Source organism: Dermochelys coriacea, chromosome 3 (genome assembly GCF_009764565.3).
Source record: "Dermochelys coriacea isolate rDerCor1 chromosome 3, rDerCor1.pri.v4, whole genome shotgun sequence".
Classification (NCBI taxonomy): Eukaryota; Metazoa; Chordata; order Testudines; family Dermochelyidae; genus Dermochelys; species Dermochelys coriacea.
In genome coordinates this window covers 76,237,243-76,251,638 of record NC_050070.1, presented here as the reverse complement: position 1 = coordinate 76,251,638, position 14,396 = coordinate 76,237,243, and the positions used below count along the sequence as shown (strand labels likewise).

The following is a 14,396-nucleotide window of genomic DNA, read 5'->3' as shown; positions in this document are numbered from 1 at the left end:
TAATGTTAATGTATGAAATTTTTAGGGATTTTTTTTTTAAATTTGCGAACAAAAACTAAGATGGAGTTATGGTAGATAATATATATCAGTAATATACATTAATGATTACAGGGATATTGTAATTATACCAAAAGCAAGCATTACAAACCTAGGAAATTTAGAATTAAGGTTAAACTTAAAAGAAATCCAAACATGTTAAGATATGGAAATGCACAAACAACTTTAACTGTGCTCTGCAGTGGCACCATGCAATAACTGGATGATTATAATGCATTTTACTGTTTTTGGTCCCAGAATAGATAGTCCTTTAAAGACTCGTGAATTTTTTTCACACCTCTCAAGATATCATTACTAGGCAGAGTTAAGGTTGTTCGGGTGTGTTAACTGTGTATTTCCATATCTTAAAGTGTAGATAATCTAACAATTATTAATTCAGCATCTATATATTTTTTTTAGAATCCTGGGTCTCTACCATTCTTTTTCACCATGATGTGAACTACATTCACAGGAGGCTGTTATCATACCAATCACCACTATTATTAACTTCTCCTTTTCCTTTCAAACACTATTTGGCTCCTTTTGTCTTTCTAGATAAAAATAACACTGCTTCCATGAAGCATTTAGGAATTCAAAGACCATTCTGGATCCGTCTGTTCATCTGTTAATCATGCTATCATTTTGTGTGGTTTGTTTTTTGTTTCTAGGTCTTGTAAGATTGCTTACATATACTTTTGGTAAGTAATTCCATTCCATTGTACAACTACAGGAACTTTTCACACTCTAAATGGTCAAGCTTCATTATTGGGAGCAATCAGGAAGCTTTATAAGGTTCCCTGGTACAGTCTCATCCTCTAAGTGTTAAGGATTATTAAGGGTGATTAAAGCTCCCCCAAATTCCAGATTAGAACTCCTCAGACTCCACTTTCCTCTCTGTAAACTTTCACCCCCGGTCTTTTCCCTCCCTTCTGACTGTCCATGGAAGTAGCCTGTTTAAAAGAATTTACCTCTGCCGAAAACATTGGTATGTTGATGCCTGTAAATACCTTTTTACAGTTTTTCATAAGGGCATAGAACGTTACAGTACCCTGTAGTTCACAGGAATCCGATAATTAACCTCCTTTCTGTCTGTCCAAGGGAGGTATTTAGGCATACTCTGGATATTGTCAGGGCTATGGCAGTGTTTCTCCATAGAACAAAAGTGCTTTGTAAATGGATGCAGAGGCATAGGAGCTGACTCCATGGGTGCTCTGGGTGCTCCAGCCCCATAGGGAAAAATTGGTGGGTGCTCCACTGGCAGCTCCCTGTCCCAGCCCCAGCTTGCCTCCACCTTTTCCCCTGAGCACACCGCTGCGTCCTGCTTCTCCCCCCTCCTTCCCAGCGCTTGCGCTGCAAAACGGCTGTTTTGCGGCACAAGTACTGGGAAGGAGGGGGAGGAACGCGGTGCGCTGGGGGAAGAGGCGGGGTTGGGGCGCAGATTTGGGGAGGGGTCCAATAGGGGCAGGGAGGGGGTGGAGTCAGGGCGGGGGTAGGGCGCGAGCACCCACCGGCACCAACAAAAGTTGGCGCCTGTGCTCAGAGGGCTCAAAAAGTATGAAAATACACTAAACAAATCATAGTTAAATGGTTATTAATGTGTATTAAGGGAACATTACTAGCATAAGGCTTAGCCATTTGCAGTAAGGCCCATTCTTCTTAGAGGATGGCTTTCTCTTGGCTTGACAAGGGAGTCTGCTTCGGTGGTTGAGATCAGCGAGGTATTGGTGTAAAGCTTGTTTCGTCCCTTTACTCATCATTACAGAGTGACTATAAGAATGTCTGCACGTGCAGTCTTTGGATTTGGAATTCTGGGTGCCAGTGTCTTAGATGGTGTTCTCTCCTTTCCTCCATAGTTAGCCTGCTTGGTGTCAGGATAGGTACTTCTAAGCAGGAGGTTCCCTCACAGAAAGGAAGATTTTGATCTTGCTTTCTCTGCAGAAGCCAATCCTGATTTGAGTTCCAACTGGAGGTGGCATAGTTTCCAGTTGCATTTTGTCTTATCACTTGGCGAGCTCAGGGTGGCTGCAGAGGGAATCCATTAAAAATTGGGCTTTCCACAACCATCAGTTTGCGTTGATAAAACCAAATCTTCCTTCCTCCTTGCCAGTTGTGGAGATGGAAGGTTATTAAAGGGAACTAGGATGACAAGTACAATGCAGCTTTCTCCCACAGGGAAAGCATTTGCATATGATATATGCATACAAGAAAGGAATAAAGAAGATTAATGGTGAGTTATAATTGTTTTCAGGGCTTCTCAGGTCATCCTGTCTTAATCTTGAATGACCGGACTCTGATATCCTTATGCTGGTACTACTGATCCTGGATAAGGATATTAGAATCTGGCCCTTACATTGTAAACTCCTTTTTGGGATGGAGTTTTGTGTCTTGTATAGGTCAGTCATATGGTCAGCCCTTAAAAATATAAATAATAATAAAGCAAAGATAGTTGACAGCTGGAGATCAGTTTGAGGAATTTTGGGTAACTGGCTAAAGGGCACTAAAATAAATTTTGTGTTGGCTTAGGTATCAGGATGCATTGCAGAAAGTTTTCTCATAGATGAAGTGACCAGGCAAACTGAGGGCTTTAGAGACTGATTGTAGGCACAGGCGTGAGGTAGCAGTGAGCCATGCAGAATAGGTCCAATGAACTGATTACTTTCCTTTTTTCTCCTTCTATTTAACTATATTTTAGTTTCTGCCTGATTTTCTCGTGTTTTTGTTTTGTAGTTTGGTTGGTTGGTTGTTTTTTTGGGTGGGAGATAATTCTAAAGAGATGCGGGTCGGAGCTTTCCTTGGGGAAAGGGTCCTGGAGCTGAACTCCTGCTCCTTCTAAACGCTGTTCTCGGGTCATGGTTACAATGCTCATAGAGGTAAATGTTTGCAATAGAACAGTTGCTTGTGTGTGTGGCAGAGTAACTGCCTGTGTAGCTACGAGCATGCAAGGGGAGAGGAAGAAAATAAACAGCTGCAATTTTTTTCTGAAAAACAATTAGACAATCTCTGTGTTTTGGGCATACTCTGTAGCTATAGGTTTCAGAGTAGCAGCCGTGTTAGTCTGTATTCGCAAAAAGAAAAGGAGTACTTGTGGCACCTTAGAGACTAACAAATTTATTAGAGCATAAGCTTTCGTGAGCTACAGCTCACTCACAAGGTGCCACAAGTACTCCTTTTCTTTTTGCGAATACAGACTAACACGGCTGCTACTCTGAAACCTGTCCTTGAGTTTTGATGACATATCTAGATAACTTATTGCTATATTCAGTAACCACACACAAGATAGAATGTGTAACTTTTGATATTTAGCTATGCTGTGGGATCATAATATTTTTATATAACTGAGGATGGAGTTACTTGAATTACTACAAAAAGAAAAGGAGTACTTGTGGCACCTTAGAGACTAACAAATTTATTAGATCATAAGCTTTCGTGAGCTACAGCTCACTTCATCGGATGCATTTGGTGGAAAAAACAGAGGAGAGATTAATATACACACACAGAGAACAGGAAACAATGGGTTTATCATACACACTGTAAGGAGAGTGATCACTTAAGATAAGCCATCACCAGCAGCGGGGGGGGGGGGGAGGAAAACCTTTCATGGTGACAAGCAAGGTACGCTAATTCCAGCAGTTAACAAGAATATCAGAGGAACAGTGGGGGGTGGGGTGGGGGGGAGAAATACCATGAGGAAATAGTTTTACTTTGTGTAATGACTCATCCATTCCCAGTCTCTATTCAAGCCTAAGTTAATTGTATCCAGTTTGCAAATTAATTCCAATTCAGCAGTCTCTCGTTGGAGTCTGTTTTTGAAGCTTTTTTGTTGAAGGATAGCCACTCTTAGGTCTGTAATCGAGTGACCAGAGAGATTGAAGTGTTCTCCAACTGGTTTTTGAATGTTATAATTCTTGACGTCTGATTTGTGTCCATTCATTCTTTTACGTAGAGACTGTCCAGTTTGGCCAATGTACATGGCAGAGGGGCATTGCTGGCACATGATGGCGCATATCACATTGGTAGATGCGCAGGAGAACAAGCCTCTGATAGTGTGGCTGATGTGATTAGGCCCTATGATGGTATCCCCTGAATAGATATGTGGACAGAGTTGGCAACGGGCTTTGTTGCAAGGATAGGTTCCTGGGTTAGTGGTTCTGTTGTGTGGTGTGTGGTTGCTGGTGAGTATTTGCTTCAGATTGGGGGGCTGTCTGTAAGCAAGGACTGGCCTGTCTCCCAAGATCTGTGAGAGTGATGGGTTGTCCTTCAGGATAGGTTGTAGATCCTTGATGATGCGTTGGAGAGGTTTTAGTTGGGGGCTGAAGGTGATGACTAGTGGCGTTCTGTTATTTTCTTTGTTGGGCCTGTCCTGTAGTAGGTGACTTCTGGGTACTCTTCTGGCTCTGTCAATCTGTTTCTTCACTTCAGCAGGTGGGTATTGTAGTTGTAGGAATGCATGATAGAGATCTTGTAGGTGTTTGTCTCTGTCTGAGGGGTTGGAGCAAATGCGGTTATATCGTAGAGCTTGCCTGTAGACAATGGATGGTGTGGTGTGATCTGGATGAAAGCTGGAGGCATGTAGGTAGGAATAGCGGTCAGTAGGTTTCCGATATAGGGTGGTGTTTATGTGACCATCGCTTATTAGCACCGTAGTGTCCAGGAAGTGGATCTCTTGTGTGGACTGGTCCAAGCTGAGGTTGATGGTGGGATGGAAATTGTTGAAATCATGGTGGAATTCCTGAAGGGCTTCTTTTCCATGGGTCCAGATGATGAAGATGTCATCAATGTAGCGCAAGTAGAGTAGGGGAATTAGGGGACGAGAGCTGAGGAAGCGTTGTTCTAAGTCAGCCATAAAAATGTTGGCATACTGTGGGGCCATGCGGGTACCCATCGCAGTGCCGCTGATTTGAAGGTATACATTGTCCCCAAATGTGAAATAGTTATGGGTGAGGACAAAGTCACAAAGTTCAGCCACCAGGTTAGCCGTGACAGTATCGGGGATACTGTTCCTGATGGCTTGTAGTCCATCTTTGTGTGGAATGTTGGTGTAGAGGCCTTCTACATCCATAGTGGCTAGGATGGTGTTTTTAGGAAGATCACCAATGGACTGTAGTTTCCTCAGGAAGTCAGTGGTGTCTCGAAGATAGCTGGGAGTGCTGGTAACGAAGGCCTGAGCAGGGAGTCTACATAGCCAGAGAATCCTGCTGTCAGGGTGCCAATGCCTGAGATGATGGGGCGTCCAGGATTTCCAGGTTTATGGATCTTGGGTATCAGATAGAATACCCCAGGTCGGGGATCTAGGAGTGTGTCTGTGCGGATTTGTTCTTGTGCTTTTTCAGGGAGTTTCTTGAGGAAATGCTGTAGTTTCTTTTGGTAACTCTCAGTGGGATCAGAGGGTAATGGCTTGTAGAAAGTGGTGTTGGAGAGCTGCCTAGTAGCCTCTTGTTCATATTCCGACCTATTCATGATGACGACAGCACCTCCTTTGTCAGCCTTTTTGATTATGATGTCAGAGTTGTTTCTGAGGCTGTGGATGGCATTGTGTTCTGCATGGCTGAGGTTATGGGGTAAGCGATGCTGCTTTTCCACAATTTCAGCTCGTGCACGTCGGCGGAAGCAGTCTATGTAGAAATCCAGGCTGCTGTTTCGACCTTCAGGAGGAGTCCACCCAGAATCCTTTGTGTAGTGTTGGCAGGAAGGTCTCTGTGGGTTAATATGTTGGTCAGAGGTGTGTTGGAAATATTCCTTGAGTCTGAGACGTCGAAAATAGGATTCTAGGTCACCACAGAACTGTATCATGTTCGTGGGGGTGGAGGGGCAAAAGGAGAGGCCCCGAGATAGGACAGAATCTTCCGCTGGGCTAAGAGTATAGTTGGATAGATTAACAATATTGCTGGGTGGGTTACGGGAACCATTGTTGTGGCCCCTTGTGGCATATAGTAGTTTAGATAGCTTAGTGTCCTTTTTCTTTTGTAGAGAAGCAAAGTGTGTGTTGTAAATGGCTTGTCTAGTTTTTGTAATGTCCAGCCACGAGGAAGTTTCCCCCCCTGCTGTTGGTGATGGCTTATCTTAAGTGATCACTCTCCTTACAGTGTGCATGATAAACCCATTGTTTCATGTTCTCTGTGTGTGTATATAAATCTCTCCTCTGTTTTTTCCACCATATGCATCCGATGAAGTGAGCTGTAGCTCACGAAAGCTTATGCTCTAATAAATTTCAGTCTCTAAGGTGCCACAAGTACTCCTTTTCTTTTTGCGAATACAGACTAACACGGCTGCTACTCTGAAACCTTGAATTACTACAGTGAGACATGAGCTGGCCCCTTCAGCTGTGATTTTTCAAAACTACAGTTGGGCATCCAAATCCCCTAGACCGATTTGAAAAATGTCAGCAGTCATGTACCAACTAGTTACCCTGCTGGTCCAGACTGAGCTTTATGGAGTAGATTGGCTAGGTCAAAAAGATGCTTAAAAGATTTTGTTGTCGGTCTGAGGCTTTTCTGTATTCTAGAAAGAAAAGTATCTTTTTGGCTTGCCTGTGCCACTTTCTGCAACTCCTATTGGCCGGGAACGGCAAATCATGGCCACTGGGAGGTGCAAGCAGCTATACCTGCGGACGCTCAGGTAAACAAAGCATCTTGTGGCCCGCCGGGGGCTTACCTTGGACAAGCTGCGACCACGTTCAGGAACCCCTGCCCCACTACAAACTAAAATTCATATGGAGCATGGCATTTATTTTTTTAATATATTCACCATCTTACCCATTCAGATGCCTTTCACTACATTCAGTAAGTTACAAATCAAAAGGTTGGTTGAGCAAGTAGGCTTGAAGCTATCGTAGGTAGATTATTGAGGTATAAATGAGGATGAGCTCTTATCTTACTATTACTTTCTAAGTGTACTTGTGTAATTTCTGACCTGGACTATGTTACCATTTGGTCCAAGGCTCAAGATGTTCCTTCAGTCTCTAAATACAATTTTTCCAAGTATTGTATGTATTATAACACTGAGTCCTGTATTCTGTACATCAGCCTGAGGTTTTTGTCTTTTTTAAAAAATTATTATTATTATTATTATTTTGAAGGGTAGAGGAGGGGCATGGTTGGGGGAGGGAGTATAGTGTTTTGAAAATACTTCCCCGGAAATCCTAAGTGGAAGCCATCAGAGTCATTTTGAACTTCTTTCTCACTTCTTCTATAGGGCCCCTCGGTTTAAAGGGTTCCAACAGCAGGATAGCCAAGAACTTCTCCATTATTTGTTGGATGCAATGAGAATAGAAGAAACAAAGGTAAAATCTTTGTATATTTTCAGTGAAGTAGCTTGAATTGACTATAGATCAAATGTCACCTTTTCACATACTTTGTTTTCTCTGTTTAAAATATACATAATGAAATGGCTACTAAGGCTTGTTTCTACTATTTTTTAAAAAAAAACTTGATTATTACATTTTCATTTTGGTATTTTAAATCTGTTGATCTGGATACAGATTTCAGTTGATTGTTGAAGGGTATATCGTAAATGATGGTGGTTATAACTTTACTGTGACTTTGGAAACACCATTTTAGGAGACTGAATCATCTGTAGTTAATTTAAAAAATACGCTTTTTAAATGGTAGGGTAAAAGTCATGTCCCTAACTCATTTGGTAAAATCTGTTTCAGGATAAAGCTTCATATACCTCCCCACATCCAGGGAGCAGTTAGTTTATGTTCTAAAACTTCATTGAAACCAATTTGACTGAAAAAAAAATGAAAGCAAAAATATTATCCAAGGTTTTGATGTCTTTTAGCAATGTTTTAAGTGAAGAAAAATTGCTTGTTTTACAAATGAAACTGTATTTTCCATTACTTAACAAATCTAGATCCAGTATTAAATATATATGGTACGTAAAGAAAGCTTTTTATATTAAAAAGATGTCTATACACATTTAGTATTTACTTCATTTCTGCCCCTTACTTCCCTGTTTCCAGAAGTACAGTCTTCCATAATACATCTGATTTGATTTGTTTGACATCTCAGGTTCATCACTGTTTTCCCTCTTTCTGACTCAGAGGAAAAAGTCTTCCTTCAGGCAATTTGTAATAGCAAATAATCTTTTCCTGAAGGAGACACTTCACTATGGTAGGTTTCAGAGTAGCAGCCGTGTTAGTCTGTATTCGCAAAAAGAAAAGGAGTTCTTGTGGCATCTTAGAGACTAACAGATTTATTTGAGCATAAGCTTTCGTGAGCTACAGCTCACTTCATTGGATGCATTCAGTGGAAAATATCATGGGGAGATTTATATATACACACAGAGAGAACATGAAACAATGGGTTTTATCATACACACTGTAAGGAGAGTGATCACTTAAGATGAGCCATCACCAGCGGGGGGAGGGCGGGAGGAGGAAAACATTTCATGGTGACAAGCAAGGTAGGCCATTTCCAGCAGTTAACAAGAACATCTGAGGAACAGTGGGGGGTGGGGTGGGGAGAAATAACATGAGGAAATAGTTTTACTTTGTGTAATGACTCATCCATTCCCAATCTCTATTCAAGCCTAAATTAATTGTATCCAGTTTGCAAATTAATTCCAATTCAGCAGTCTCTCGTTGGAGTCTGTTTTTTGAAGTTTTTTTGTTGAAGGATAGCCACTCTCAGGTCTGTAATCGAGTGACCAGAGAGATTGAAGTGTTCTCCGACTGGTTTTTGAATGTTATAATTCTTGACGTCTGATTTGTGTCCATTCATTCTTTTACGTAGAGACTGTCCAGTTTGACCAATGTACATGGCAGAGGGGCATTGCTGGCACATGATGGCATATATCACATTGGTAGATGCGCAGGTGAACGAACCTCTGATAGTGTGGCTGATGTGATTAGGCCCTATGATTGTGTCCCCTGAATAGATATGTGGACAGAGTTGGCAACGGGCTTTGTTGCAAGGATAGGTTCCTGGGTTAGTGGTTCTGTTGTGTGGTGTGTGGTTGCTGGTAAGTATTTGCTTCAGATTGGGGGGCTGTCTGTAAGCAAGGACTGGCCTGTCTCCCAAGAAATGTGAGAGTGATGGGTCGTCCTTCAGGAAGGCTGTAGATCCTTGATGATGCGTTGGAGAGGTTTTAATTGGGGGTTGAAGGTGATGGCTAGTGGAGTTCTGTTATTTTCTTTTTGGGCCTGTCCTGTAGTAGGTGACTTCTGGCTCTTCTGACTCTGTCAATCTGTTTCTTCACTTCAGCAGGTGGGTATTGTAGTTGTAAGAATGCTTGATAGAGATCTTGTGGATGTTTGCCTCTGTCTGAGGGGTTGGAGCAAATGTGGTTATATCGTAGAGCTTGTCTGTAGACAATGGATGGTGTGGTATGATCTGGATGAAAGCTGGAGGCATGTAGGTAGGAATAGTGGTCAGTAGGTTTCCATTATAGGGTGGTGTTTATATGACCATCGTGTATTAGCACCGTAGTGTCCAGGAAGTGGATCTCTTGTGTGGACTGTCCAGACTGAGGTTGATGGTGGGATGGAAATTGTTGAAATCATGGTGGAATTCCTGAAGGGCTTCTTTTCCATGGGTCCAGATGATGAAGATGTCATCAATGTAGCGCAAGTAGAATAGGGGCATTAGGGGATGAGAGCTGAGGAAGCGTTGTTCTAAGTCAGCCATAAAAATGTTGGCATACTGTGGGGCCAGTCGGGTACCCATTGCAGTACCGCTGATTTGAAGGTATACATTGTCCCCAAATGTGAAATAGTTATGGGTGAGGACAAAGTCACAAAGTTCAGCCACCAGGTTAGCCGTGACATTATCGGGGATACTGTTCCTGATGGCTTGCAGTCCATCTTTGTGTGGAATGTTGGTGTAGAGGTCTTCCACATCCATAGTGGCTAGGATGGTGTTTTCAGGAAGATCACCAATGGATTGTAGTTTCCTCAGGAAGTCAGTGGCCCCTACTCTACTTGCGCTACATTGATGACATACACGAGCCCCCCAACCTGAAGCAAATACTCACCAGCAACCACACACCACACAACAGAACCACTAACCCAGGAACCTATCCTTGCATCAAAGCCCGTTGCCAACTCTGTCCACATATCTATTCAGGGGACACCATCATAGGGCCTAATCACATCAGCCACACTATCAGAGGCTCAGTCACCTGCGCATCTACCAATGTGATATATGCCATCATGTGCCAGCAATGCCCCTCTGCCATGTACATGTTGCAATATTTTTATGTATTTCAGACTTTATGGAACTATTTTTCTGACAAATGGCACATTTGGTCATCAGTCAGTCCATATTGTCATTGCCTGAATAAAGAGAATACTATTATAGCTTCCAATGTACAACAAGATTATGCAGCGACAGAATGCTATAAATAAGCTGCAAAAGTGGTTAGCATGAATTGTGGAAATGCATTGCGAATATGCAACTCAAACCCAGTTGAATATCAACAAGCTCCTTGTTGCAAAGCTGAAAACTTAGTTCATGTAAACAATAGGCTGTATCATAAAAGTAGTGAACTATGGAGAAGTTTTTCTCAGTCCTGACCTTGTAATGTCATAAAACGACCCACTGAGCAAAACTATAAGGACTGCTGTTTTTTTATTGCTTTTACTTTAAGCGGGGGGGGGGGGGGAGTTTTCAGAATGTTGTAGTGATGGTGGTACTGTGTTGTTCCTATTGACTTTAATGGGTAGAGTGGTTAAACCCTATTTACTGTGCAACCTATGAGAATATAGGTTTGACAGTAAAAGCAAGGGAATGCTTACTTAAACTAATATTCTGACACTCCTCTTCTCCCCCCGTAAAGAACAGATTAACAAAAATGACAGCATAAATTCCAGTGCCGTCAGTGAACATGGCAGCATGATTAGGTCTTAGAATGTATTTTTTATTTGTTCTATTAATAGTTTCATTAGAGAGTAATGGTGGCCACTGTTATCACCATAATAGAACATGCCGAGGAATATTTTCTTTATACATTAGGTTGTATAGTATTTCTGCCATCTCTATTATTGGGTAAGTAAAGGTTGGTCCCACCTTTTACAGCAATTAAACCCCTGTTTTTCCATAATGGTGCATTACTATTAATAGTGACTTTATCACCTCAGGCTGTGCAGTAAGGGACATTACTAGTAAAAGCTCTTTTTTTCTCTCCCTTTCTTTTTCGGGTCTATAAATGGTATGACAAACTGAGAATGTCAGATCTGTGGATCTATTCAATCTTGTGAGCAATGACAGTTGTGCCAGTCAGATACAAGCAGTAGCAGCATTGTCTGTCATGGGAACTGCACAGCTGTTAATCGTGCTATTGTTATGGAGTGTCACTACCATGTGTTTTTTGATTGAAGAAAGCCTACAGCAATATGTCTGCCACCAGAATCCTTTAGAAATGATTATAGCCACTAACCTTCCTCTTTCATGCTGCTTTTAAATGTTTGCTTTTGAGTGTAAAGTTTCAGTAACAGCCCTGATAAAATAGCAGCTAACCACTTCAGTGTACCTGTGATAAACCTTCTGTTCAGTTGAGCAGTCTAATTGGCACTTCTCTTAGAAATCCCAGTTAATTTTTTCAATCAAAGCTATTTGGTCCTTTAAAATATACATACTGTATTCAAATAGGTGAGTGCAATCTCAAAATGCTTTTATAGTGCTACATAAATTACCTTTTCACTATGCTTTTAATTTGTTTTTGTATCCTATAAAACAATTCTACGGCGCCTTGAGGTTTTGTCTCCAATTTCTGGGCTTTCTGAAACAATATTGCATTCTTTGGAATCCTGTTTTTATTTTTTTTTCTGCATCCTTCTGAAAATACAGTAATCTATAAAAGTGGACCTTTAACATAAATCTGTCAATATCACAATCCAAATTACACACTGTCTGCTGTTTCCAGCGCTGTGTGCTGGAGATTGTTTCACACCAGGGTTTGAAGTAGCTGAACCCTGCTGCTAATTGATTAATGTCTGCCGCCATTGTTAGTAGCACCCTGACCATTCAAAGATATGTCTTTCTTTGACCTAAATAAATGGTTCAACGCACTAATCCCAACAAAAGGGGTTGCTTATGGCCCTAAACCCATTTATGGTATTCAACTTGGTGAATTACGTATTGATTAGTCCTTTTAGTATATTGTTGGCTTTAAGATGAACAAAGCAGAGCTTGGGGTGTCCGGACTTAATTCACAAGCCAGGTCACATACTCCATAAGGTAGAAGTATGACTAGTCTGTGGGTAGATAGATGAACTGGAAATCGAACCTCAAAACCTATCCTTTGTCATAGCATTTCCCAGTACATATGGTTTGAGTGGAACATGACAACTTATAACCATCTCAAATTTTAATATATTTTTATACATTAGAACTATGTTGTAAAAGTGATGATTATTAGTTAGTAGGTCTGCTATGTACTACATATAAAACTTCTGTAGCATCACAGCTTGTTTCTGGAATGGTACAGTACATTGTTCTGTTTGTGACTTCCATGTGCCATTTAACAAATTGTAATAATACAGTAGAACTTTGCTACTTTTCACTGATGAATGGGAGACCCATTACACATTACTGAAGACTCTGAATAAGTACTTTTTAAAAGGGAGGAAAATAAAAACAGGAACATATGGATAATACATCCAAAAATGTACTCTGTTCCTGTATTTGACAGTATTGTTTCATTATTTATGCTATTCCACAGCGTACTGGGAAAAGGTTAGTTATATATTCTGTAAAAATATTGAAACCTTAGTAATATGAGACCTCACTATGCTAACTGCAGTTAATTTTTTGTTGAGAAGTGGGCAAAACTTGCTATTTTTATGTGCAAGCTATAAGTACAGGTAGTAAGATTCTGTTGGATGCTATTTAGATGCAGTTAGCCTCCTCCAAAAATATTTTTTTAGGGTTCTACATTCTCTTCAGTACATTCAGATAATCCTTATATGGGTTAATGGGAGTTTTCTGTACACACATTGATGCATGACTAGATTGATTATTATTTTTTTTTTTTAAACGTGTATTGGCTAGCAAATAAAATTTACTCTCTAAATAGAGTAATTGAAACATGGTTAAATATATTTAGCAAATTTTACGCACATTATATTTCAGTCAGTCACTGCACTACAAAGCAATTTCTCCATTGACACTTTATTTTCTTTCCTAGCAATGTACACTTCATAATCCACAATTTCTTGATATATTCACTACATACCTAAATTGACCCTTTTTGTGATGAAAAATGCTTGACTAGTTAAAGCTAGAATTATATAAACTTGTGTAGTTTTCTGGAAATAACCAAAAGTTTTTGTTTCTAACAGTTTGGCAGTGCCTATCACCCACTGAAAATACTTATTAATTATTTATGTTTATATTTATAGCGTATACAAGCTGGTATCTTAAAAGCATTCAACAATCCAACAACTAAAACTGCAGATGAGGAAACTAAAAGAAAAGTTAAAGGTATGTTGTTATTTAATACAATATTGTCTTGTCATTTATAATGATTTATTTTTAAGTTCTTTTTAGCAAATTAATCACTATTTAAAACAAAAATTGAATGTACAAGTTTTAAAATGGGTTTCAGAGTAGCAGCCATGTTAGTCTGTATTCGCAAAAAGAAAAGGAGTACTTGTGGCACCTTGGAGACTAACAGATTTATTTGAGCATAAGCTTTCGTGAGCTACAGCTCACTTCATCGGATACATTCAGTGGAAAATACAGTGGGGAGATTTATATACATAGAGAACATGAAACAATGGGTGTTACCATACACACTGTAAGGAGAGTGATCACTTAAGGTGAGCTATTACCAGCAGGAGAGCGGGGGGTTGGGGGGGGAGAACCTTTTTGTAGTGATAATCAAGGTGGGCCATTTCCAGCAGTTGACAAGAACGTCTGAGGAACAGTGGGGTGGGGGGAGGGAATAAACATGGGGAAATAGTTTTACTTTGTGTAATGACCCATCCACTCCCAGTCTCTGTTCAAGCCTAAGTTAACTGTATCCAGTTTGCAAATTAATTCCAATTCAGCAGTCTCTCGTTGGAGTCTGTTTTTGAAGCTTTTTTGTTGAAGGATAGCCACTCTCAGGTCTATAATCGAGTGACCAGAGAGACTGAAGTGTTCTCCAACTGGTTTTTGAATGTTATAATTCTTGACGTCTGATTTGTGTCCATTTATTCTTTTACGTAGAGACTGTCCAGTTTGACCAATGTACATGGCAGAGGGGCATTGCTGGCACATGATGGCATATATCACGTTGGTAGATGCGCAGGTGACTGAGCCTCTGATAGTGTGGCTGATGTGATTAGGCCCTATGATGGTATCCCCTGAATAGATATGTGGACAGAGTTGGCAACGGGCTTTGTTGCAAGGATAGGTTCCTGGGTTAGTGGTTCTGTT

General features: G+C 40.7%; 1 protein-coding gene across 16 annotated transcripts in view; it reads left to right on the top strand.

Annotated features, from left to right (window-relative positions):
• The window catches only part of USP45 (ubiquitin specific peptidase 45), a 118,052-nt gene that overhangs the window by 65,165 nt on the left and 38,491 nt on the right, over positions 1-14,396 (top strand). For 15 of the 16 annotated variants that reach the window (XM_038397507.2, XM_043510696.1, XM_043510694.1 and 12 more), the window contains 2 exons: positions 7,228-7,315; positions 13,376-13,457. In XM_038397507.2, the coding sequence (XP_038253435.1) occupies positions 7,228-7,315; positions 13,376-13,457 (170 nt within the window). Of the gene's footprint in view, positions 1-7,227; positions 7,316-13,375; positions 13,458-14,396 lie in introns of those variants that run through there. The other variant, XR_006279882.1, reaches the window with a different exon arrangement.